This window comes from Micrasema longulum, unplaced genomic scaffold (genome assembly GCF_059751315.1).
Source record: "Micrasema longulum isolate JH-2025_06_02 unplaced genomic scaffold, ASM5975131v1 h1tg001782l, whole genome shotgun sequence".
In the NCBI taxonomy this organism is placed as follows: Eukaryota; Metazoa; Arthropoda; class Insecta; order Trichoptera; family Brachycentridae; genus Micrasema; species Micrasema longulum.
In genome coordinates this window covers 172,095-198,614 of record NW_028278957.1, presented here as the reverse complement: position 1 = coordinate 198,614, position 26,520 = coordinate 172,095, and the positions used below count along the sequence as shown (strand labels likewise).

Below are 26,520 nucleotides of genomic sequence, written 5' to 3'. Positions count from 1 at the left end.
TTGTTTACAATACAAAAATAATATAATAAAAGGCTGGACCATATTTTATTATTTTGGTAAATACAAATAATTGTCACATGTCAATTTGGTTGAATAAATTGTTGTAAAAAAATAACTTTATCTCTTTGATAAGATAAATATGGATATAAAAGGTGTTGGAAGGTTATTTTTTCCTACAATAATTTACTAATTAGGAGGAAAAACTCGGAATTCAAATATGTCTATTCAATTAACTTATTTATTGATATTGAAATCATTAATGATCTCATAAAATAAATATAACCAACTTGTTTATTAAAAACCATTATATATATATATATATATATATATATATATATATAAATATATAAATAATGTATAAATATATATATATATTTATGGATATTTTTTATAGCACCGTTTTTGTAAAAATCACCTCAAGGGCGCTGTACAATAAATAAATATCCCACCACGTCTTACAGCTACAAGCGCATGGACGGTTGGGATTCTTGTTCCTCGTCTCCAATTATAATATACAGGAGCTAGATTACAGTTTCTAAAGTTCCTACCTATCTAAAGTTCTATTACATAGTAAAAAACATTGTTTAAATGAATCCTTTACACAATCTTACGGTAAAATAATTAATCTAAAATAAGGTATTTAAAATACAAAATTATTTTCACGTTTCACAAAATATTATCAGGATATACCAAATGCAGCAAATTTCATTTACAAGTTACATTAAGGTAGGCTGATCATTTGTGCGCTTCATGAGTCAGTTCAAGAACCTTGATAAAAATCGAACTCGGGACCTCAAGCGTAATAGGCAAACGCACCAACCACTACACTACGAGTCAGACGTATCTTCATTCGATGTTTTTATCCAGAATTTTAAATCTGAGAGTAGCTATCAAACCAAAAATACTTATTCGGGATTTTCGTTCTATTTGAGAAAGTTAGTTTTTTTTTTTTTAATTGAGAGTAAATTTCACTGTATGCGTTTTTTTTTTGTCCAAATTTTATAAAAGAGACATACATACATTCTACATACCAGCCATTTGGATAACAAGGCGTAAAACAATCTTTATAAAATATTTTTAAAAATACCTACCTTGTCCAATTTTATTGTCAATGACAATCGAAATATAAAGTCTATGGTTTGACAGTTGTCTTATTTATCTATGTCTGTCATATTGTCAGATAGTGACGAAAACAAGTGTTGGAAAAGTGATTGTATTTGTGTTATTTTAAATTATTAACATTTACCTTTTCACCACAATAGCGTTTTTCCTTTAGGTTTTGTGTGATATATTTTCACCATCCTTTGTTAAATATATAACTGTTCGCCAGTAAAATGTGAATTTGTTGGTGCGCAAACTTTTGTGATCAAAATGCATAGTGCAAACTTCTGTGCTTAGGTGCATTTTTATTGTTTTTTCTACAATTTATTGTGAGTTTTTAAGCTTTTCTTTACATAAAATAGCTATTTTGTATTTATTGGTCTACTTTTGCTACCTAATTGAAATAATCTCATTATATTTAACATAATATTATAATGCAATTATTTTGTAATGATTTACGTATATGTTTTATCAAATAATTTACATTTATTTTTAGTTTTGCACTGATACCAATTTTGAAACATGCCTTAAAAATATTTTTATTGATTTGGCACTGACTTATGACAGCCAATGATTTATTTATATGATGTATGAATTAAAAACGTTTTTTAAGTATATCTACGAAGGTTTATTGATATGCTCCACCCCTGATCTGTTTCAAAGTGTTTGAGAAAAGTTTATGTACTTTATTTTCCAACGTAATCCTGAATGAACTTTTTCCTGCGATGCTCCTACATTTCTATAGCTTCCTTGTAGAACATTTGCCCGACCCCGGCCAACCGCTCATCTTCACAGCGCATAACCTCAGTGTTGTCCTAAAATTGATTTCCACTCAAATGTTCTTCTACTTTTGAGAATACTGTCACTGCTAGATCAGGTGAATATGGGGGATGTTTAACTAATTCGAATCCAGCTTTGTGAATAGTAGCCATTGAAACTAACGCCTTGTATGCTGGAGCATTGTCCTGATCAACAGCACCGACCGCAGAGCTTGCATTGGGTCAGACGAATGTTAGAACATCGCTGGAAGAAATGCATACAAGTCCAGGGGGAACCATATTGAAAAAATAAAGTACAAAGACTTTTTCAATCCACTTCATAATAGGCCAGGGTAGGAGCATATCAACCAACCCTCGTAAATATATGTTTGTGCATTATATTAATGGTGAGATTAAACCATTTTATGATTGTTTTTTAAATTTCACGAATTTAAACAAAGTAGAAGTAGAAGGATTCACGTGGTGAAGAACATACTCTTGTCATATATAGAGGTGATGAGTCCGTGTAGGCATTCAAGGCGCCGTAGCTCAGTTAGTTAGATATCCAACTGTAAATCTGGCACTGCGGGTTAGATTCCCGCCAGTTGCAAAAAAATAATCCATGAAAGATTTTAAAAATTATTCTGGGTTTTGTGTATTTTATAAAACTCTTTTTCATATCCCCTCTTTCCCACCTGCTGACAAGCCTCTAGAGCAGAGGCTTATCGTATCCAACCCTACTTGATCGTATTATCATTAAAATATTAAAAGTCTTTCAGAGTTTAAATTATTGATCAAATCAACTGGTCAAAGAAGTTTAAAAATCTTAATGTATATTTAGGCATTATCTAGTACTTACTTAGTTAAAATAGTGCACTAGAATCTTCCAATGATAGATTTCAGCTCCTTTTACTTCGCAAAAATCAACAGATGGAAGAATTTATGAAATGTCAATATTCAAACATGAGCAGTGTATTAAGTGATTATTTAAATACATAGGTCATAAGTCCTGTCAATGTCTCGACGTCCATATTTCTTTTTCAAAAAGATTCTCCATCTCTGTTAAAATTATTCGTCATATCTGCATAAAATACTTCTATTTTCTTGGCTACTGTAAAACCTGCTTATAATGTATTTTTCTTAAATTATTATCTGTATTTTATCATAAGTAAATAAATAAAATAAAATATTTCTGATATATTTTGTTTCTCTTTTCTTTTATCAAATTCCATATTTATTCCCCTTGAAAAATATAATAACTTATAAACAACATTTTTAAATTTTAAATTTGCTACCATAACTGTTATAATTTATTGGCACATCACCACGATTCATTATAATTTATTTTTTTTAAAAGAGTTGTATTTATTATTTACCTCGATTGACCCACTCTGACACAAAGCTGGCAAATCGATAAACAAAGTCATTTTGGCATTAAACCACAAATCTGTTTGTCTTTAAATGATATATTTTTTTAATGTATATATTAATATGTATGAATCATTAAAATTTGAATATAAATCATTATCATACAATTTTTTTTTTTTATAAATGTTTTATTGATACTATACTATTAAAAAAACACACATACATAATTACTCAAAAAATTTAAAAGTGCATTATGTGAACAAATCATGTGCTATATTCATGGTGTGTTTTTTTTTTTTCTTTGTATATATTTGGACCCCTGTATTTAGTGGCCTTACGTGTCATGTACAAGGTTAAGGTACTCGGAAAAAATCGTTTTTGTTTGTCTTGGAAATGGAATGTTCGATCACTGATTTTGGTTTATTACCTTTATGAGTCCAATCACCATTGTTGCAAAGTTCAAGAACAAAGGCGCGTGATAACTACTTTTAACTACAGTGTGGATATCTGTTAAGGATATTCCATCTTTCCTGCATTCTGCTTCAAGATTATGGCGTTGTAAACTGAAAAATGGGCACTGAAATAACAGATGTTCAATACTCTGTGAAGAAATATCATCGCATGGACAATAGTCATCATTCTTTAATTTAAACCTATATAGATAACTTCTCATAGCTCCGTGTCCTGTAAAAATTTGGGTCGTTTCGAAAGTACTTTGGTGATGATGACGGAAGTTTTTCTACATCAGCCAGCGTTGGGAAAAACATTTTAGTGATTTTACCTGTAGAAGAAGCGTGGTAATGATCCTCCCAACGCTGCTGCGTATTTTGTTTTATACAGCGTTTAGCAAAGCTAAGGGGAAATTCTGAGAAGAAAGGTGCCGTTTTTTTACAAGTTGCGGCTCTTGCTCGTTCATCCGCTCTCTCATTTCCTACGATACCAGCATGTCCTTTTATCCAGCATATTTGAATGATCATCCCTCTTATTTTTAGATGTTAATTTTACTCTGTGGTGTGATAAGTGAAATATACAAGGTGTATATTAACTTGAAAGGGCTAGGTAGTTATTTTTTTGCCTACTTCTAAATTTACTTTCAAATGAAAAACCATATACCTGTTGAAAGATGGCGAAACATGATACATTTTATAATTTTTGAAGGAGAGCAGCTTCAAAGTAGGTGGGCTTTGAAAAATCGTCATTTTCAACAAATGTAACAGAAAAGCCTTGGTTTTCTTTGGTTATTCGGAACAAGTTTGAGGCATCCTCTATATGCAGAATGCATTGGGCACTGCTGCTGCAGTGGTTCTCACCTTTTCAGAATCCATGACTCTGCTATGTGCGAATGTCAGCTTGAGGAGGAAGATTTAAACCATATTTTTTTTTGATGCCCCATAAATTATTGTTATCCTGCGTTCCTGTCCTACCTCTCCGATATTAACATCCCACTCCTAACTCATATTCTTACTCTTCTGTCCTCACCCAATAAACATGCATTTAAAATTCTATGTACATATCTCGGAATTGATGATATGTAGTTGTAAATACGTTATTGTATAAATGTGTATATGTATAGTGTATTAAATATCAAATACTCACACATTAACTTATATATATTATTCACACATGTGTAAATTTTTTTAAAAAAAAAAGGAAAAATTTAAATCTCGACACTCCCAGTTGGGAGGTGAAAAAGCCAAAAAAAAACAATTATCTGAATTTAAGTTTACACGCCTAATTCTGTAAGTAGATGCATTGGGCATTTATTAATCCAGGATTTTTTTATCACCATGGTATGTTTCACATAAAATGGTAAAAAATTGCTGAAGAATCCGGGGATTTATAAATATAGCTCAGGATGCCTAAACTGAAATCAAATCTAGCCATCTTTCGAAATATAACTTACTCTAGTTTCCATTTTTATATATGTGAGGATTGGGTGGGATGTTATGGCTGAAACCTATTTTAGGAACATCTCTGCATTTGCTATTATGACAAGTAGACCACAGAAAACTCACCAGGAGAAGGTGGGCTAGTGACGTTCATCGCCATTATACAGGTATAAAGTATTTTTATAGTTGAAATATTTTTTCTTCTTCTGTCTAATCCATATCTGTGTTATGTTCGTAGGTGAATTCATAAAAATTGGCAATAAGACACTTTTAATGGTTGGAAAATATACATACCACATTGGTAAGCCTTGTCGCGGTGGTTATCGATGGCACTGCTCTGCATATGGCTCCCAACATTGTCTATCTTCTGCACTTGTAATAGATGGCCATGTAATTTATTTAAAGAATACTCACAATCATAGCCCTCCAGAGTTGACACGTCGGGGAATAATACACAAAATCTAAAAAAGTTATACCTAATTCAATTTTTAAGAACTTATTGTTTTTTTTGCACCACAACAGGCCAGGAAGCCCAATTACACTGGTGAATGAACACGCAGATTTGAAATGAATCACATTTCGTTTTCGTTACTTCACCGGGAATCGGATCTCTGTGCATGAGGCAAGCGTCTTAGCAATTGCACCATGGGGGCTGCCATCATATTTTTTTGATTTTCTGTTACAGAATTTGTATATAGTGATTTTAAACAAAGTATAAATAAATAATTTCTAAAATAATAGATATTTTTATTATTATTATTATCAATGTTGTATGTTATGTTTAATTATAACTCAAAACTGACTTCAAAATATATATTTAATTTATTGATTTAATCGTCATTCACTTCGTAACACTTCAGGACGAATTATTATAAAATAAGAACTTAGTTATTAGTGTTGTACTAATAACAATGTTTTTATTTCACAATAATTAACTATACTGTATTTCTTCGATTATAATATGCATTATGCCTAACTTGTTTTAAAGCGTTGTCCACTCAATATTAATCTCTTTCCGTCAAAGTCAAAAGTTTCCGTCAAAATTCCTCGAGTGTGATGACTCAAAATGACATTCAGTTATGTAACTTTTTCACGTTAAATAATGAGTTTAAAAAAAAAAGAAATTACATTTTTAGAAAGTATTGCAGAGAAAGATAAATATCATTATTAAAACCGAAGGGCATGTACGACAAGATGAATGAATGTAAAAGAAGGTAGGAATGTATGTCAGGATAGATAGACGTGTGTGGCGGTCCATCCTCTGCCTACCCATACGGAGAAACGGTATGATGGTTGTAGCAGGCTTTCATAACATGTCTTTTATACTTGTAAAGTTATTTATTTAATTAATAAATATAAATATTATTTATTACCGTTTCAAAGTACAAATCCAAGCATCTTACTAGATTTATCTATAAAACTTATGGAACTTAAACATGAAATTATGTATGTTTGAGATAAGCACCGCGGACAAAATCAAGAAAAGAGTTCTGCGTTGGTTAAGATGTGTAGATAAAGAGTGAATGGACGAAGAAAGAACAGCTAAAAATATTTATTATACAACTAATTTTGTAAAAAAAAATATAAAATATATCAGTTTGGTTTATTTTTACCACCTATCATCAATAAAGAAAAAATAAGTTTCTGGTGGCCAGGTTTATCTCAGGTCTCAAAAGGTTAAACCAAGTGATATTTTTTTCTTTAACTATAATTTCTCACTAAAACTTTAAAAAACACTACAATTTGTTGACTTCTATGTTTTTTTTGTCAAATAAAGTGCTTAAAAAAACAGATTGCTTTGTATTTCATTATCATTGTTACTCCCTCTTCGCCCTCACCCCGCTTCTCTGCACAGAAAACTTTGTCTGCCTCTGCTTCAACTTTTGTCCCATCTCCCAAAGATCCTTATAATTGGCAATGCGTCAATTATTATACCATACCTAACTAAGATGCCATTATTTTTGTAAAATTGTATTTTTAAAAAAATATTCTAGAAAATTCAACAAATAAAAAAATACAGGACCAACCTGCCGATGGTTATGCCTGTTGGGAGGACTACAGCTTTGCTGAACAACATCGCTCTGGATGTTGATCTGTTCCATGTATCTGAAGGGGTTTTCCGGAGCAGGATTCTCCTACTACTTTGACAAGAGTCTATTTCATGTTTTCTTTATATAATATGTATGTCTTGAATTTTAGTTTGTTATGTATATTTTATCTTTAAATAAATAAATTATAAAATAAATAAGATATAAAAATGCTTTTCTTTTGCTATAGAATGAATGACCAGAATCTTATGCGGATTTCGAAGGTTAAAGATCTAAGCATCACTTTTGTGAGTTCCCTGACATTTTATGATCAGATCAAAACAGTTTGTAGTAGTTCGTTGAAGATGTTAGGATTCGTCTTGCGTACTGCCAGGGTTTTTGGTAGTACACGAGTACTGAGAATTCTTTATAACTTGTTGGTGCGAAGTAGACTCGAGAGTGGCTTGATGATTTGGGTACCGTGTGAGTTGAAGTACTCTCTTATGGTGGAGAGGATTCAGAAGAAATTTCTTCGGTTTCTCTACACGAGGGAGTGTGGATATTATCCATGGCTTTATCCCACTGATTTCCTCCAGGGTATGCTTGGTTACAGCAGTCTGAAGACCAGAAGGAACGTGTATTTAACTACACACTTCTTTCGATTGTTTCGCAGTATTATTGACAACCCTGAAATTGCGCGGAGCATTAGCTTTTATGTTTCGGATAATTACCTTGGACAGCGTCAGCATAGACTGTTTCACATTCCAATATACAGGACCAACCTGCCATGGTTATGCCTGTTGGAAGGGCTATCTCTATGTTGAACAATATTCCTTTGGACATTGACATTTTTCACGTCTCTGAGAAGTTTTTCGTTACAAGATTCTCTTTCTTTTTTAACATATTATTCTCTGGATATAATGTTTACTTATGTGTTATTTTTATATATACCTAATTTTACCTTATTATTTTAATTATTTCTATATGTATGAATTAAGATATTCCATTTTGTAATGTACATATACGAGTATATGAATAAATAAAATTGAAATAAAAAATAGGTTACATCAGTGTATATGTTTATTATTCCTGTTTTTATTATTAATAAATATTTATTTTTTTGTGGGTGGTTTTGGATTACTGGTAATCAAAATTTGGTCTATGGATATTGCTTTTTATTTGGTTGATTTTAATTGTTTATTTATTTTTAAAATTTAAGTACAACACGTAATAAAAACAGAACCGGGTTGTGGTAATGTTGTGCACTTGAAGATCGATCCTAGGTTCAAATACCACTCTAACACAACTCGATTCCGATTTTTCCAGCACAAGGTATTTATGACTTTTAGGAAATGGTCTGAAAATTGAAATATTTGGATATACAGTAGAACTCCGTTTATTTGAACTCCAGATTGCCAAATATCCGGATCGCTTTTGGGAAATTAAATATAAAGGAGATGTTATAATAAAAAATAAAAAAAGCCGCTAAATATTACTGGACGTGTTAAAGTTTTCAATGTGATTTCAATTCAAAAACAATGTGCAAAAGTGATATTGGAGTAAATTTTGCGTTTCCCTTAAAAACGATGTTTTAATTTAATGGTTAGTCCAACTATCCAAATTTCTGCATATTCAGATAACGTCAGACACCAATTAATTCAGATAAATAGAGCTTTACTGTATTCATACGAAATATTTGGGTAGTAAAAACTCGATTATGTATTTTTTAAATTTTATTAATATATTGCTGTGGTGATATTTTCCAACCGTCCACTAATTAAATACCTTTGAAAATAGTTTGTAAATGAAGTATCATCAAACAGTAGTTTTAAAAATAAATTGGAATACTGTAGAAAATAAAAATATACCTACATGTAAATGAATGCACTTAAATGTAATTATAGAGGGAGAAAGAGATGAGACAAATGTGATTAATGAGTGAGTAGAGTTTTAAGATGTTATAATATTTCTTCAATAATAGATTTAGTTACAAAGTGTTTTTTTTAATTTTGTGAAAAAAATATTGTTTATTTTTTCTTTTATTTTTTTATCAATCAATATATTTCATAAATGGTACATGTTTTTTTATTCTATACAAATCTATTTTTATACATCTTGTAAATGTTATAACTGTAACTCTCCAAAAAAAGAGACTAACCCTTGCGCTTGGAGAGTGACTTACACTGTTATAGTTATTTATTTATTAGAATTTATATAATTTTAAATATTCGAGTACATGAGAAAAAAAAACTTATACTATATAAAAGGAAAAACAGAAAATAATAATACATTCATACTAATCAAAATTGAATTGTTCAAAATATAAATTAAAATTTACTTTGAATTTATTTATTAAAATATTAGTTTTAATAGTTTTTAGTTCATTAAGGAGATTATTGTAGTTTTTGACACCTTTGAAGACAAAGCTATTTTGACCATGACTTGTGTGGAATTCCTTTACTCGTTCTTGGATCTTTGCGGACGACAATAAAATTCTTAAAATTATTCAAAATACAAATGACTGTTTGCTGCTTCAGTCAGATATTGATCATTTTAATATGTGGTGCAAAGCCAGCTACCGAGAATGAAATATTAGAAAATGTAAAATAATGTCTTTTTATAGAATGAAAAAACCTATCTCCTTTGATCACAAAATAGAAAATATTAATTTAGATGTAGTCAAGTCTATTAAGGACCTCGGAGTTATCATGGACTGTAAACTTACCTTTGATGAACATATTGATACTATGATTAACAAGCCACTAAATCTATTGGGTTTTGTTAGCAGGACATCAAGTGACTTTACTAATATGTTCACGGTTAAAACACTATATTGCTCACTTGTTCGTCCTCTTTTAGAATATGCATCCGTGATCTGGTCTCCCTTCTATGTAGGCCGGATAAATCGAATCGATGCAACATCGTTTGCTAAGAAAAATAGCATGGATGATTGGCCTCGAGAGGGGAGACTACACTTAGAAATGGAGTCAATGTAAAAATCTCATGTCTACAAAAACGTAGAAATAATATTGACTCAATATTTATGTTTAATTTGCTGAATGGCTTAATTGATGTACCATCGTTACTTGGAACAAGTGGCATTCAATGTTCCGATCTGCTGGTTGCGAAATAATAATGTGCTATTCCTCGATCAACACAGCACAAACTATGGCTTGCATGCACCAATGTCCCGATTGTGTCGTATTGTAAACTCGAGACAAGATCTGGACTTTTTTGGTGTAAGTCTTTATAGATTTAAAAATTCACTGAGATAGACCGGATCTTGTCTTGAAGTAGTAATTTTTTTTTGTCCTAGCTTTAATTTGATTTAATTGTATTTTATTTTATTAGTGCCTGTATTTATTACCATTGTTAGAATGGACTGCATAAGTCCGTCAAATAAATAAATAAATTAAGGGATTTTAATATTATTTTGATATCTGAGTGACTTATTCATCTCAAATTCTACTATTTTTTCTTCTTTATAAATTTGTATAGTGGAATTTATTTTATAAATAGTGTCTACTGTATGAACTTTAAATAATTTTGTGTATACCTCTAATATATAAATGGTTAAAACCAGGGATGTTGTAGATGTGTACATCAGAATCCGCATCATTTTAGACATCTGGATTGTAAGTGTTGCGGAGTTTCACCAGATGTGATGCAAGGCAGCCGTGTTATTTTTCTCGGGGGGTGAGTTGAACTTGTTAATTACGGAACATTGCCTTCTTAAAAATCGACAAAGGAAAGGATCGATGTATCAATGTTTAAACATAGGCGGAATGGTGAATGTTACAAAATATCAAAATCCCTGTAAATGCCTAGACTTTCATATCATCATCATCATCATCATCAGCCGTCTCTTGTCCAATGTTGAACATAGGCCTCCCCCTTTAGTCTCCATATTTCCCTATCCTGAGCCAACCGCATCCAACCACTTCCTGCAACTCGTCTTATGTCATCAGACCACCTTGTCTGAGGCCTGCCGACACTTCTTCTACCCGTTCTGGGTCGCCATTCCAGGACTTTTTTGGTCCATCTAGAGTCTGTGATTCTGGCTATATGACCAGCCCAGCTCCATTTCTGGTTGGCAGCCCTATGGACCACATCGGTGATTTTTGTTCTCGCTCTAATCCATGTATTGGTTTTTCTGTCTCTCAACGAAATACCCAGCATTCTCCTTTCCATGGCTCTCTGTGTCACTGATAATTTGTGTAATTTTTTTTTCGTGAACACAAAAGTTTCACAGCCATATGTCAGTACAGGGAGAACACAAGCATCAAAAATTTTCTTCTTTAAGTAATGTGAATACTTCGGAGATTTTAGGATAAATGAGAGCTTACCAAAGGCGGCCCATGCTAAACCTCGCCTTCTTTCTATTTCTACCTCTTGATTATCTTTGCCGAGCTTTATTTCATGTCCCAAGTGTATATAACTATCAATCTTTTCAATTATTTCTCCATTTACTAAGATGTTACATGATTGGTTTGCATCACTCATTACTTTAGTTTTTGAAGCATTCATTTTCAAGCCTATTTTCAGGGATGCTGTATTAACTTCGTTTATCATGTTTTCGAGTTCTTTCTCATCTTTAGCAAATAGGACTATATCATCTGCGAATCTGAGATTGCTAATGAGTTCGCCGTTGATGTTAATACCCTTGTCGTTCCAGTCAAGAGTTTTGAAGACATCTTCCAGAGCTAGTGTAAATAATTTTGGGGATATTGTATCACACTGTCTTACTCCTCTTCTTATGTGGAACTTTTCGCTTGGTTCATGGAGCTGTACAATAGAGGTGGCATTATTGTATATGTTTTTTAGGAGTTCTGAGTACCTGTGATCCACCTACAATTATCTAAACCTTTCATTACTGCCCATATCTCTACAGAATCAAAAGCTTTCTCAAAATCAATGAATGCTAGTTGTAGTGACATATTATATTCATTATATTTCTGGATGATATTTTTCAGGGTCTGTATATGATCGTTTGTGCTGTAACCTCTCCTAAATCCTGCCTGTTCTACCGGTTGGTATGCGTCTAGTTTATTAGAGAGTCTTTTATTAATTATTTTTGTGAACAGCTTGTACAAGTGAGATAACAAACTATAGGTCGATAATTTTCCAACTTCCTATGGTCACTTTTTTTGTGAAGGAGAATTATCGTTGCGTTGTTCCATTCTTCTGGTATAAGTTCTTCTTCCAGACATTTATTTAATAGAGTCACAACTGCTTGTTGAAGAATTTCTCCCCCACATTTTATGGTTTCGATAGCTATGCCATCAGAGCCAGGGACTTTCATATCCCTTCTCAAAAATCTTCTACATCTTTTAATAAGTATTGTTTTTGTTTCTCTTGTAAAAATACCTTAATTGTCTATATTTTTTTCAGCAAAATTCATAATGAGTAATAAAACAAGATTTTTAATGTTAAATAAATACACATATCGAATGGGCAAACCTTCGGCAGGTGGTAAAAGATGGCATTGCTCCGGGTATAACGTGCATCATTGTTTGTCTTCTGTGCTTGTGAAGGATAGCATAATTGTATCTGTGAAGAACACCCACAATCACAAACCACCTGATTTTTACGTAAGCTCTGATGGGAGTTATATTAAAATATCATCACGATCTAAATGATGATGTACAGACTGCCGACAAACAAATAGACGTGAAGTTGTCCAGTATCAAATACAGAAAAAAGAAACTACGGAAAATTTAAATTGAGCGCAGCCAGGCTTACCACCTTCTGCCTGCTAGCTCTCCTAAGTTCAATTTAAATAGTGGTGGTTTATATTTTCAGTTTTCAATCATTTAAATCACTTGTTGATTGTGTAAATAAATTAATATAAGTAATAATCGTGGTTTCTGCTCATTAAAATAACCTATATACATATGCTCATAATTGATCTATATAATTTCCTTTTTGACATAATATGTTATACATAAAACATTGAAATGTACAAGGGCAATTGGATGGGGAAACATTTAATTTTTAAAAAAGAAATTGCTAACAAGACTAGGTATTTATTTATCTTTTTTTTCCACATAATAAACAAAGATTAATAATAAAAATAATGAGACATCACTGGTTACTCGTGCCGAAGACACTTAACAATATACTTTTTTTTTAAATTTTACATGTGAGAATAAATAAAGAAGATTTAATATATAGAGATAATTAACAAAACGTTCAGACAGTTTTATACACTACGTATTTATGTTTATATTTCGTTTACCCATATTATTTATATTAAAAAACGCACAATAAAAGAACAGATACCTAACATAAACTATACATTTATGGACCAGTTGATCCAATATTACTTAGGGCGAATAAGAGAATTCATTTTACTTCTACCCAGCTCCACTATTCATTTTTTTTATAGCCTTTTTGAACATTTTCTTGTTACTAATTGTTTCAAAGGACAGATAATACTAACAATCCCCTATTCCAAAAGTGGTATTAGTTTGTATTAAAATAAAAGAACATTTGGTATGTAAGTATTTTAATTAATTGAAAAACTACACATAAGAAATACATTTGGAAAACTAGATTAAAAATAAATAAACGACGTTAATATATCTGACCAATAAAGTAAAAAAAAACCTGTTTCATTGTTCATTTTTGATAACTTATTCCAGCCTTAATAATTTTACGGATTGTTCTGAAATGCGTTGATTTATTAACACGTTCGTGTATATGCCGGCTTAAGCCGTCAAACTCGTGTCTCGCATTTAGGAAATGGAGGCTGTCAGTCCAAAAGACAATAGTAGTGAAAAGACGGCTAAAGCCTATTTGAAACTGAAGTAATTACACGATTGGAGATATTGCGTCCCTATAAAAAAAACAGCCGGAAACAGGTGTCCCAGTATGTTCATCAAATAAGATTAACTTCTACAGTCCAATCAAAAGTGAAATATTTAAAAAAAATAAGAAATTTATGATATTTGTCCATATACCTAAGTATATCCTTTGAGATGAAAGTGTTTTCGAACGTGCTAAGGTATAAAAGAACGCATTTTTTAAAACATTTTACAGTAATACTACTTTTAAATGCAGTATTTCTGACTATCGTTTTTTTGGCCTTATAAGTAGTCTCAGTTCGGGGTTTCTATACAGGAATCCTCTCATCCAATCTGATCCTGCAGCGCTGTTCTTTTTCCAATTATCTGGTACTTTTTTCTCACAAGCCATAGCAAAATCACTGGCGTAGGTCTCCATTTCTTTCTTTGTAAGGCCCTTGTGAACTTTGCTACGATTTATCAAAAACTCGACCAAATTCTTCTCTTCTTTAGAATTAAATATTACCTTGTGTTTGTACCTGTCTCCCTTGATGAGCTTCTGCAGCTTGTCTTCGTTCCCCATGTACCTTGTCAGTGTCGATCTGGAGATTTTGTATTTCTTGACGACTGTGGATTTTGACTCCCCTCGTCTAACATCTTCAATTGCCCTTCTCAGTAAGTCCGACGAAAACTCCTTCCTCTTCAATTTTCTATGTTTCTTGTAAACAAATGGTTTTCGATCTGTTAAAAGAAAAAGAAAATGTTAGATTTATCATGTATTATTGTATGTAACTCACCAGAATACATACATGATTCATACATATGAAAGTATAGATGAATCTTCCCTTTATATTGAGATTAAATTTTCTTAATCTCTAGTAGAATGTAATTTAAATATTTTATTATAAAATAAAAAAAACTAATTATTTTCCAACATTTGTTAATTTTTCAACCCTCCCTTTCCGGTGATGTGTAGCTAGTACACATATTACATCTAATAACTTTAATACCTCCATAAAATAATAAATTGTGGGTTAAGATTTTTGGTATTCCTCCATATACATTTATTTTTATTAAATAATTAATGCTTATCGGGAACAGAAAAAGCATATTATCAAAAATTGGAGATAAATCATCAATGGGATAGAAAGCTTACCAATGTGTCGCATGTAGCGGAGTACGCAGTAAAAAAGTAATCATAATATATATGACTCTCCGGTCATGCAGACATTTTTCATCTCTCTTATATGAAATATAGAAAATTCCTCATAGACAGTACACCCGTTTAGTTTTATGATGTCAGTAATTATGTATGTATTCGTATGTTCATTATTATATTATTATATTTTTGTACCTTTTACATTATTTTTACATAACTTTTTTCTTTTCTTATTCCTTAAGTTTATCTTGTTTCTATTAACTTTATTTTTATAACTGTAAATAAGTACATGTATTTTTATTTTATTTGCAACTTTCTAAGTGCCTATCAATTGTTAATTGCTTTTATTTTGATACTGATAATGTACTCAATCGATATCTCACACAACTGTGGAAAATTTTGATTGACTGTTTTAACAATTTTCGTTCATATGTATTCTTATTTGTTTTATACAATATATGTAAAAACTGTTGTTTTTTTCTCAAATAAAAAAAAATATATATAATTGTCTCGAACACTCTGCGTCTCACTCTCGAAAGTACAGGTATACATTAGGAGCGAGAGAGACAATTTCAAGCAAAGTTTATAGAACTTCTCCCAGATGCCAGTCAGTAGCTCTTCGACTTTCGTCAGGGGCGGTTATTTCGCTCGCGCTGTAAGCATGAGCTTGTTTTTTTCACGTTTTTACCAAAAAGATCAAAAATATTACCACTTTTGACTTCAACTATTAATAATTAAAGCAATTGCCTCTGAACATTACATTTTTCTGACGTAATATCTCTCATTTTTTGCATGTGTAATGACTACACAGCACCGTAACACACGGTAGTTTTTGGGACAGTAAGGGAAATGTCAACTTCTTATTCTAATGAAAAAAATTTTTAGGTGTTTTTTTTCGTATTTTCTGAAGATAAGTCGATTCACATTTTGAGTTGTTATTTTTTAAACGTTAATGTTAGAATGTATGTTTTTATATAGTTGTAATTTATGTTTTTATAAAGTTTTAATTGTTCTTATTATTTATTTATATTTTTTGAAAACCCGTTAGTAATAAGCATTTTATAAGGTCAAGTCATGTTATGTCTGGTTAGTGTGTATAAATTTGTCTCCAACATAAATTTTTAGGTAGTCAGGTTAGTCATTGTAGTGTTAAGTCCATTGTAAAGTATTTTTGTCTGTCCTGCATTTGTCCTTGCTTTTTAATATGTAGTTTGTTGTTGTATTGTATTATATTTGTGTATGTCAGGATTTTTGGTTACTGTCATCACGTCATCGTCTTGTCTTGAATATAATAATATTATTATTGTTGACAGTAAATATTTTTTATTCCAATTTACTGTTATTTTGGATTGGTTCGAAGAAATTGTGATGAAACAGTAAACCTGCCTAGCACAGAGCGTAAAAAAAATAGTAAATAAAAATGTGGTACTATTTTACTGATTAATTAGCGTTTTCACTTTCAAATCAATATCTATAAAATTATGAGTATTTTACAGTGTAAAAAATCTTTCAGACAAAAAGTTAAAAGCAAAAGTACAAAATAGAGGATTCCATTTTGTAAATATATCCAGTGATTTATTATTACCATGTACAAGGTCATTAATGATGAGGAGCTATTAATGATGAGATTTTAAATAAAATTTCTGTGTTGGTCAAAATGTATTTATTGATAAACGCTGATGGGGTTTGAACATGGATATAATACTGTAACATACGCAATAATAATATATAAACATAAATGAAATACACTATACAAAAATAAATCGCAAGAGTATATCAAGTTATTCAATAAATTCCTCATTGGTTCTTTTTTAAAATACAAAACTTGATTATCAATGTCGACGTACAAAACGAATCTAAATCATCACTGTATTAATTTGCAAGCCTCCTCATGCGGGTAACTGATGAATTTCATCATCATCATTCCCTATCCGCACCTAATGGTGCATAGGGCACTGCATTGGTACACCAATCGCAGTGTATCTTGATCATTTTTTTCTTAAATGAAGGTAAGATGATCAGTCTTACACTTCAAGTACCGGTCCAGAGATTATGAAGTATTCTAGTGTAAAACCACGTTTTCAAATAAATATTTCATGTCGACCATGTCGGGAATCGAACCCGAGAACTCTTGCATGGTAATAAGCTGATGAATTTGATGACTAATAAATATTGTAATGACGACTGGAAAAGAAATCCAATCTAGTCTGTCTATGTAGGACTCAAAAATGTATCAAACTTAACATATCAGAATAATCTATTAGATTATTTAGTCATTCAAAAAGGAATAAGTGGTCGTTTATCATTTTCCTGCTTTTATTAACATATTTTTATTTTTATTTTTTCAAAAATTGCTTATTTAAACTTGAACCTTATTTTCTACATATGTACATGTAATTACAGTGAAATTCCACCAATAATTATAAAAAAAAACGTTCAAACATTTTTTTATAATTTTTGTCGTTTTCAGCTCAGTATATAGTTTTGGGAAATGGACGGAGAATGCTTATGGTGAATTCCTATACATTTTCGCTCCACAAAAACCTCGGGAACAAAATTCGATGGCGTTGTTCCTCAGTCCCAAAAGGCTGTTCTGCTGTAGTGTATACGCAAAATGATTTAATCACATCTGCTAAAAATGTCCACACTCACACACCACGCAAGCATGTTTTTGTCAATGGACAATATATTAAATTGTAAGCTATACAAAATAAAACACCATTAAAAAACTTGGTTTTTGTTTGACTTGTTTCTCATTCTTATTTTAAAAAAGGAATCGCACTAATTAATGCATCTTTATATTTATTTTTTTTACTTATAAAATTCCCAAAACTCTGTTTTGAAACATAATGTATACTTATTTATTTTTTACATAAACGGTATAAATTGCCTTTAACATATATTGAACATAATATATTATGAAAATCCCTCTCTTCCACTCCTCCACTCTATTTCCTCACCTTTTTCAGAGCTCTTTTTTTTCTCATGTCTTATATAATATATTATTTTTCTCTTTACTGTGTAACATGTTCTTTCATTTTATTTGTGAAAAACTTTAACTGAATGTATGTGTTATTTTTTATATTTTGTATTCTTATATAACAACTGTTGTTTTTCCTTAATAAATAAAAATAAAATAAAAAAAATACACCTATAAATACATAACAAAAATGATAAAATTGCATAAATATAACAGTAGTAACAAGTAGGTAAATACACATAAGCAACCAAAAATATTAAAGAAATAAAAAATAAAAATATGAAAAAGGAAAAATGGTAGGTAGAGGGGATAGAACGCCATATCACTCTACGTTTGCATACAGATCTCGCTTCCTCTACATTCATACATCTTCTCCTGCACGCGCGCCGATTATTCTGACTTTTGATATGTCCATCTTCAAGTATTTGTTGGATTTGGTCATGCCATGTTTTTCTCGGTCTGATATGATATTTATTTAATTGACGGACTTATGCAGTCCATTCTAAAAATGGTAAATACAATTTCTTATAATAAATACAGGTACTAATCAAATAAAATACAACTAAATAAAATTAAAGCTAGTCTGAAAAAAATATAAATTACTACCTCAAGACAAGATCCGGTCTATTTTAGTGATTTTTTAAATCTAATCTAAGACTTGCACCAAAAAAAATCCAGATCTTTTCTCAAGTTTACAATACGACTCAGTCGGGACATTGGTGCATGCAAGCCATAGTTTGTGCTGTGTTGATCAAGAAACAGCACATTATTATTTCGCAACCGGCGGATCGGAACATTGAATGCCACTTGTTCCAGTAACGATGGTACATCAATTAAGCCATTCAGTACATTAAACATAATTATATATCTTTACTGCGATTACCCGGGCACCATAGGGTCGCGTTTGTTGCGTGCTGTGGACGGGAATGGGGATGGACGCGTAGGGAGGGAAATAATACGCAGCAACAGTAGCCTATAGACATATTTTTATCCTTTGGTTTGGTTCAGTCTAAACATAGAGATAGGTTGCGTAATGAAGAGGCTGCAAAACTAGTATTCCTCTATAAATACAAATTTTAACCAACTGGCAACTGACATAGCCAGACACACCGATATGAATTGGGTCCGGAAGGCATTGATCAGAGGTGCTATGAAAGTGCCCTTAAAATATAGCTTAATTAAAATTACAGCTGTCAAACTAATGTGACTAGTGATGGCAAAGTACTGATCACTGTCACGTACGGATCAAATCGATTTTATAACTATTTTCTAAATATTTCTTTTATTCTTTTTTCTTTTCGTGAAAAACATCAAATGATTTTTTTTTATTCGATCCATTTACATTGATCAATTTGTCCATCTCTAACATTTTTGCAAAATGATGTGACCTTGTAAGAACGTCGTAAATAATTAGGTTTATTTTAGTTCTTTTTAATATATTGAGTGTTTCTACTGACATTTCTTGGTGGAACTGCATTTTAATTATAATAATAAAAATACTCATATAGTTTTATTCCACTTTTTTTGGTAATTTTTTACCAGTGACCCGGTTTCGTCGTGACCGACATCGTCAGACTGGTGGGAGACTAAACAAATGTCTATGTTATATTCCAGTCTGACGATGTCGGTCACGACGAAACCCGGTCACTGGTAAAAATTTATAAATAAAAGTGGAATAAAACTATATAAGTATTAGTTTTTTTTGTTTTAAAGCTGATTTTATATAATTATGTTGATTTATATGTCAAGCAACAAACAAGCATATTATAGTGTGTTCAAGACGTTAAAAATAAGACTTTAAAATAAGACGTTTCATACTTGTTTTCGTGAGCAACATCAAATGAATGATTTTTTTATTCGATCGATTTACTTTGATCAATTTGTCCCATCTCTAACATTTTTGCAAAATGATGTAACCTTCTCGGAACGTCGTTAATATTATTTATTATAGTTTTTTTTTAGTTTTAAGGCTGATTTTATATATTTATGTTGATTTATATGTCAAGCATTGTATTAAAAAAATAAATTAACATACCAGATACGAATGATTTTTCGTGTGTAAATATACATCACTCCTTAGACGTTACTACAAAGTTATGTATTCACTTTTTCTGACAACTGTCATTCTAATAAAGCTATATTTAAATGACTATAATTAAGATTCCTCGTCGTCGTCGAAGTGTATTTCTAACGTGTACTTGCCTTTGGTATTATTCATTAAAATAAATATGACTTTTTTTATGTACTCGTATATCTCACATAGTTTGGTATTTATATAGGTATGACTTAATATCGTATTGGATAATTTCAGCTCAATATGTAAAGTCCTCTGGTGGAAAATTGTTGCTGCTGCTTGATGACTATACTTATTCCAAACATACAAATTTAAAGAAAAGGAAAGGGATGGAAAGATGGCGCTGTTCGTCGGAGAAGAAAGGATGCAAAGCCGTTGTGTTTATTCTAGAAGGCATTATTTTATCTGTCAAGAATAGACATAACCATCTTGCCTTTAAATATAAATTAATAGGAGAAGAATATGTAAAACTGAATAAATAAATACAAGTTTTCTACTATATTTTGAGTATGTCCAGCAATGGAGTTTTAAACTTCCTATGATTATTTTTATAAATAAAATCATTATAAATTAATGTTAGTAGTTATTTGCATATAGCCACTTACCAGTAAGAGCGGTGATTTATTTGCAGGTAAGCTATAAAAAATATAATTTATTTGTACCTACATAGTAGGTACATAATATAATGTAAGTGATATATACTATAAATTGCTATTTTTCTGTGGTTCTGTGTGATACAACAACTCTCATCTATGAAATCAACTCAAACGATGTAACTTCGTGTTATATTATATTGTGTAGCTATATTATCCATTAATTTAACACATAAAGCATATGAAAAACCTCAAGGAATTCTGTCAGTATTAGGTATTCTCATTTCGATTGAAAAGTCAATTGGCCGATTTGTTACAGAAATTAATAATGTCAAAATCGGCCGCGTCAAGCGCCACATGTGTTGCGAGTCATATGTCAAAAGTATCATTTCAAAGAAAAATAGTCCTTAAGAAATTACGTTTGAAGTACTGTTTTCCAAATCGAGAATATTTAAAGAATTTGTGTTATCTGCAAGTTTACTACATTAGGAGAGAAATCCCGCCTCTGGGTTTATGACATTCAAAATATAGTACACTTATTTGTATGAAGAAATAAGCTGGAGTAATCGGCTAGTTCCTTGGCTCATTGCTGGCGCTGGGCGCGCTTTATTAATATTTTTATTTATATTTGGAGAAAAATACAAATGGTGGCAATGATTTATAAGAAATAGTAATGATTTATTTGTGTTTCTTTAAATAAAGTTACCGTAAAACATTATTATGGATAGTCGAATATAATGGTAAGCTGAGCATAATCGCTTCTATACACGGTTCGCCCCTGCCACTTACAGATTTCTCAATGTTTACCGGTTTCGAGACGTACCCGTCTCTTCGTCACGATACTACACTTATGATATAAAAAATATCAGCATCGTTCCCATGTCCGCTCCCTAGTTGGGGCATGTGGTGTCCACAAAGAGCCTCCAGTAATTTCTGTCATCTGCCAGCACTTGTGCATCCTCCCGAGTCAAGTTCGCATCCCGTAGTTCTGACATGAACTGCCGACAGTCAGCAGTGGACGTCGAAAACCTGATACATGGTAAAGTAGCTAAGTGGGGCATTTGCAGTAATATGGCCCAGCCAACCGTATCGCCTCCGCTTGATGACAAATGTCACTAGAGTTTGCTGCGTCCGTTCTTATTCCTTCACTTCTCACAAAGCCAAACCACCGTACACCCAAGATTATTCTGAGACGCCTGTTCTCAAAACTCAGTATTTTGCTGTTTTGGGTCCTGTGAGGTGCCACGATTCGCATCCGTAAAGGAGAATAGGTGTAATGCGGGCGTTATATAGGGATCATTTAGTTTTCACCGAGTAAATATCTTTAAAATAATTTAAGAAGAAAAGTGAAATGTAAAGACAAAAGTGAAGTGAAGTTTGTATTAGTGCATAATATAAATAATAGGTAAGCGTAAAAAAAATAGGAAAAATATTAATCATCACCATCATTATTTTTTCGCATCTAATGGTGCACAGGGCACTGCATTAGTACACCAATCGCAGCGTATCTTGATATTTTTTTGTTACATGAAGATAAAATAATCAGTCTTACGCTTCAGGTACCAGTCCAGTGACTATGAAATATTCTGGTGTGAAAGCACCCTATCAAATAAATATTTCATATCAACCATGTCGGGAATCGAACCTATCAGTATCACATATCCTCATTAGTTTTTCGTTTTTTTGTGGGGTGGGAGGGTGGCCATAGTTTTGCCTACGCTTAAACAGTTTTTTTTTTATAGTTTCACGAAGCAGTTCAATTTGTGATTTAATAATATTAATGATGTTTTCCTTTACAGTAACAGTTTAATTTCAGTGTGAAATTGATTCAATTGTTTTACAATAACATTACACATTGACCATCAACTTCGTTTCTTCCGTTCGTTTTCAACTGGAGTAAAAGCTCCATATTTAAAATCGTACATATTAAATAACAGTATGTATTATATATTATGATTTATAATAAAATATGTTTTTTTAATTCTTGAAATAATATTCTATCCCTCAATTATTAATTTCTTAGACTAATTGTGTAAAGGCTGTGATCTAAACCAAACAAGTTAGTGGAAGCAGGTTTTTGACTCTTGCTACTGAATCCAGCAATAATTTATCTTTTCTCGTAAAAGTTATTTTACCTTTCAGCACAATACATTCCATTGACCACTGGAAGGAATCTGCTAATGTTTAACTCCTACACTTACTCCAACCACACCACACACGGAGATAGAAGAAGATGGCGCTGTTCTTCACACGCCAGAAAAGGCTGCAGAGCAGTGGTCACCACATACCAAGATAGCGTTGTGAAATTTAAAAATAAACACAATCATCCACCTCCTTCGTCGTACACAGAAAAAGACAAAGGTGCGTTAAAATATCAACAATTAACAATAGTTTGAGTGTGTCCAAATGTTTGTAGACAAGGCTGGGTTTCTCTACCTAAAGAGTCCTTAAGATTGAAATTTTGCAATAGAGAGAAAAAACATTTTTTATGAAGCGGGTACTAGCCAATGCCAGGTTTATAAGCCCTAGACTTTAAATATTTTAGTAATTGCCTAGACTTCCATATTCCCTTCTCAAAAGTGTTTTCCCTTTCAGTTGCAATAAAATGTAGGCCTCGTGTTATAGTGGTCAGCGCGATTGCCTACCATTCAAGAGGTCTGCAATGTAGGCAATCACGCTAAATAGCGATAAATATTTGAAATATGTTCATATCGTTTATTTTATATACCTATATTAGCTACTATAAATGCAGGTGGTGCAAACAAAAATTGATGTGATATCGTTTAAATTATTTGACGTTTTCAGTTTTGAAAGAGAGTGCGATTTTCGTGTACAAAAGGTTATATTTTTCTCTATATTTAATTTGTATCGAAGTAGTTTTCATGCATGGTATTTCTTAGTTAACTGTTTTATAAATTTATATTTCTTTTAAACTCCCATTCTAACAATTATGAGTTACTACCAAAGCGCATTTAAATGTATTATAATTATTTACATGATTTACTACACTTTTTAAATAAACTTTCATGTATTGAGCTCCACGTTGGGCGCCAGAGTTAGGTTTCCGTCTGGATTACTACTGGTTCTCAAAATTTAAATAGGTCTTGGGTTATTGGATGGAAGAAGACTATAAACTCTTAATATCTAGTGACCACCCAGAACAGAGAAAACATCAGGAAAACATTATAATGCCTAAACTAATTAACATTATTATCTATGTATGAGTATATATTTACTAATAACAGAGGCCTTAATTCATTATAATAATGCAGACGAAACATTTCAAATATCGGCAAATGGAACCGAGACAAAGGTGTTGTTAAATCAAACAGTCAGTTATATGGCCTCCTATTTACTTTAGTATTTTGTCTTCAAAATATTTGTATATTGTTTTATTTACATGTAATGTGAACTGTTGATCAGGTACAAATAAATAAAACTTTATTGCATTATGTTATTTTATTTGATTACCTTCGTTTTCCGATTTGTAATAGAAATCTGTTTTACAGTATGAAAAGTAATTTAGTATTTGATCCTTTCCTTTTTCTAACAATGAGGAAGTTCAGAGCAACTGGAAATTGGATAGAAAAAAGTTTTGTTACGCGTGGTAAAAAATAGAGCATTTAATTGTTTTGTAAAGTTTCTGTAGAATGTATGAAGAAAATAATAAAAATGAACTACTTTGAACGACGTCACTAGTTCTCCGAAATCAACCGATGACAGAGTGTTGTGTTACATTTCCGGTTACCGGGAAGCCAACCTACCAATCAGGACAACTCACCGTAGAGAACTTGTGACGTCACAGGCTGAGTAATTTTAAAATCGGAAAACCAAACCAACCTTTCTAGGAAATAAATGTACCTTTCATATCGACATTTTTAACTTGAGTCTCTGGGAATTCAAATTATCTCTTTATAAATATTTATTTAATTCTATAGTAACGGTTAAGGAATTATTTGCAAAAGCTACTTATGCTTATGATCTGGCGTTAATTTATTTAATTTTTTTTTCTTGTTATTTTTCTTTTTATGTTTTAATAATTTTATGTTTTAATATTGTTTTTTAGTTTTTTAATCTTTTTATATCTAACTTACTCATTATATTGTTATATTTTATATTGCAAAAGGCACTTGTGCCATAAAAAAATAAAATTAATAAATAAAAAATAAATAACTCGATTTTGCTAAAAATGGTCTTTTGTACATACAAGCACTGGGGCAGCGAGTTTAGAAACAATGACGTATTGCGGTTCATTGATCCTTTAAAAATCAATATTTCACGTCCATCCTGCCAGAAATCAAATCCGGGACCTCAAGAACGGTAAGCGAACGCGTCAACCACTATACAACGATGCGGACTTATCTCCACTCGATTTCGTTATTCAGAATTTTTACCTGAGAGCAGCCACCGAGCCGAAAACAGTCGTCCAAGATTCTGGTTCTTTTTCACACAGATCTTTATTCTTCATCCGCCTGGACACAAAAAATAAAGGTTGATTACACTTTATTAAAAAGTATATTTGATTTACTTTTATTTCATTTGCAATGTATTTAAATGTAGGTGTTTCTAATTTGTATTTTGGTTTTCAGTTAACTATCAATATATATTTTCTAAAAGGGGAAGTCACTTACTAAAAGTGAATGACCGCGCATACAGAATAAATGCAAGAACTCCTAAAAAAATATTCTGGCGCTGTGCAAAACGACAAAGTTGTAAATCGAAAATTCACACAATTAATGACGTAATTGTGTTTATTTCGACAGACCCGCATACATGTGACAGCGTGAAGAGACAAATTTTCTATTGACTTACATAGTGCATAGCGATGCAAAAAATCATATAAATAAATCTTAAGTATTGATCTCAGAATATTTTTTGTTTACGCATCTATTCATCGTTCGCAATTTTTATCTCATGACGATGAGAGATATTTTTTTTAATATCGTATGCACGTTGGGCATTATTTCCTTAGGGACAAACGTACGCAGAATTGGAAATTTTACGGTGTCTAAAGTGACCAATTTAACCAGCCGTAAGCACAGTCATTAGCCTTGTAAATACTTAGACTTTCAGATTATCTTCTCAAAATTGTTCTTCATCTCTGTTGTAATATGTTAATGACCGTTAGTTTTTTTTAGTTTTAACAATAATGTTATTTAGTACTTCTAATTTGTTTTTGCTGTATATTCTTTAGGATTTTTAAATACGTTTTTCTATACAGATACAAAATTTGCATTCCCGTAGGTTAAATTACTTATTTTGGCACAATTCTAAGTGCAAGGGGAAAATATTAAGAAAGATTGTAAAAATTTTAACTTAAAACAAAAAGTTTTATGTCTATAAACATTTGGACAAACTCAAAATATTGTAATAAAACCAACTGGTCCAAGAAGTTTAAAAATTGTAAAATTGTTTTCCGGCTTTAACTTTACTAAAATCAATGGATGAAAGAATCGAAGAAATATGGATCTTCAAACTTAGGCAAAATAGTGAATGTTACACAGTGTGTAAAGTGGCCACTTAAACCAGCTAATGACAGGTCATAAGTCCTGTAAATGCCTGGACTTCCATATTCCCTTCTCTAAAATGTTCTCTATCTCTGTTGTAATTTGTTAATCTTAAAACAAAAGCTTAAATCAATTAGTTACCTGAAAAAGTACATTTCGTAGTTCCAACATTTTGTTATGTATATATGTACATTTATTTTCTTTTTTCCGACTGCCTAAAATGTTACCTGATTGAGAAAATAATTCGTACTATAAACCTACCAATACATATAGTAGCTA

General features: G+C 31.5%; 1 protein-coding gene across 8 annotated transcripts in view; it reads left to right on the top strand.

Moving 5' to 3' along the window:
* Positions 1 to 1,058: 1,058 nt before the first annotated feature.
* Positions 1,059 to 26,520, top strand: part of LOC148274004 (FLYWCH-type zinc finger-containing protein 1-like) — a 42,688-nt gene continuing 17,226 nt past the window's right edge. For 2 of the 8 annotated variants that reach the window (XR_015824403.1, XR_015824401.1), the window contains exon 1: positions 1,059 to 1,430. Coding sequence is in view for 2 of the 8 variants with exons in the window: in XM_088237767.1 (XP_088093893.1) it covers positions 22,915 to 23,095 (181 nt within the window). In the remaining 6 variants the exon portion in view is untranslated. Of the gene's footprint in view, positions 1,431 to 2,755; positions 2,978 to 17,557; positions 17,784 to 20,378; positions 20,773 to 22,533; positions 23,096 to 26,520 lie in introns of those variants that run through there. The other 6 variants (XR_015824399.1, XR_015824398.1, XR_015824400.1 and 3 more) reach the window with 6 other exon arrangements.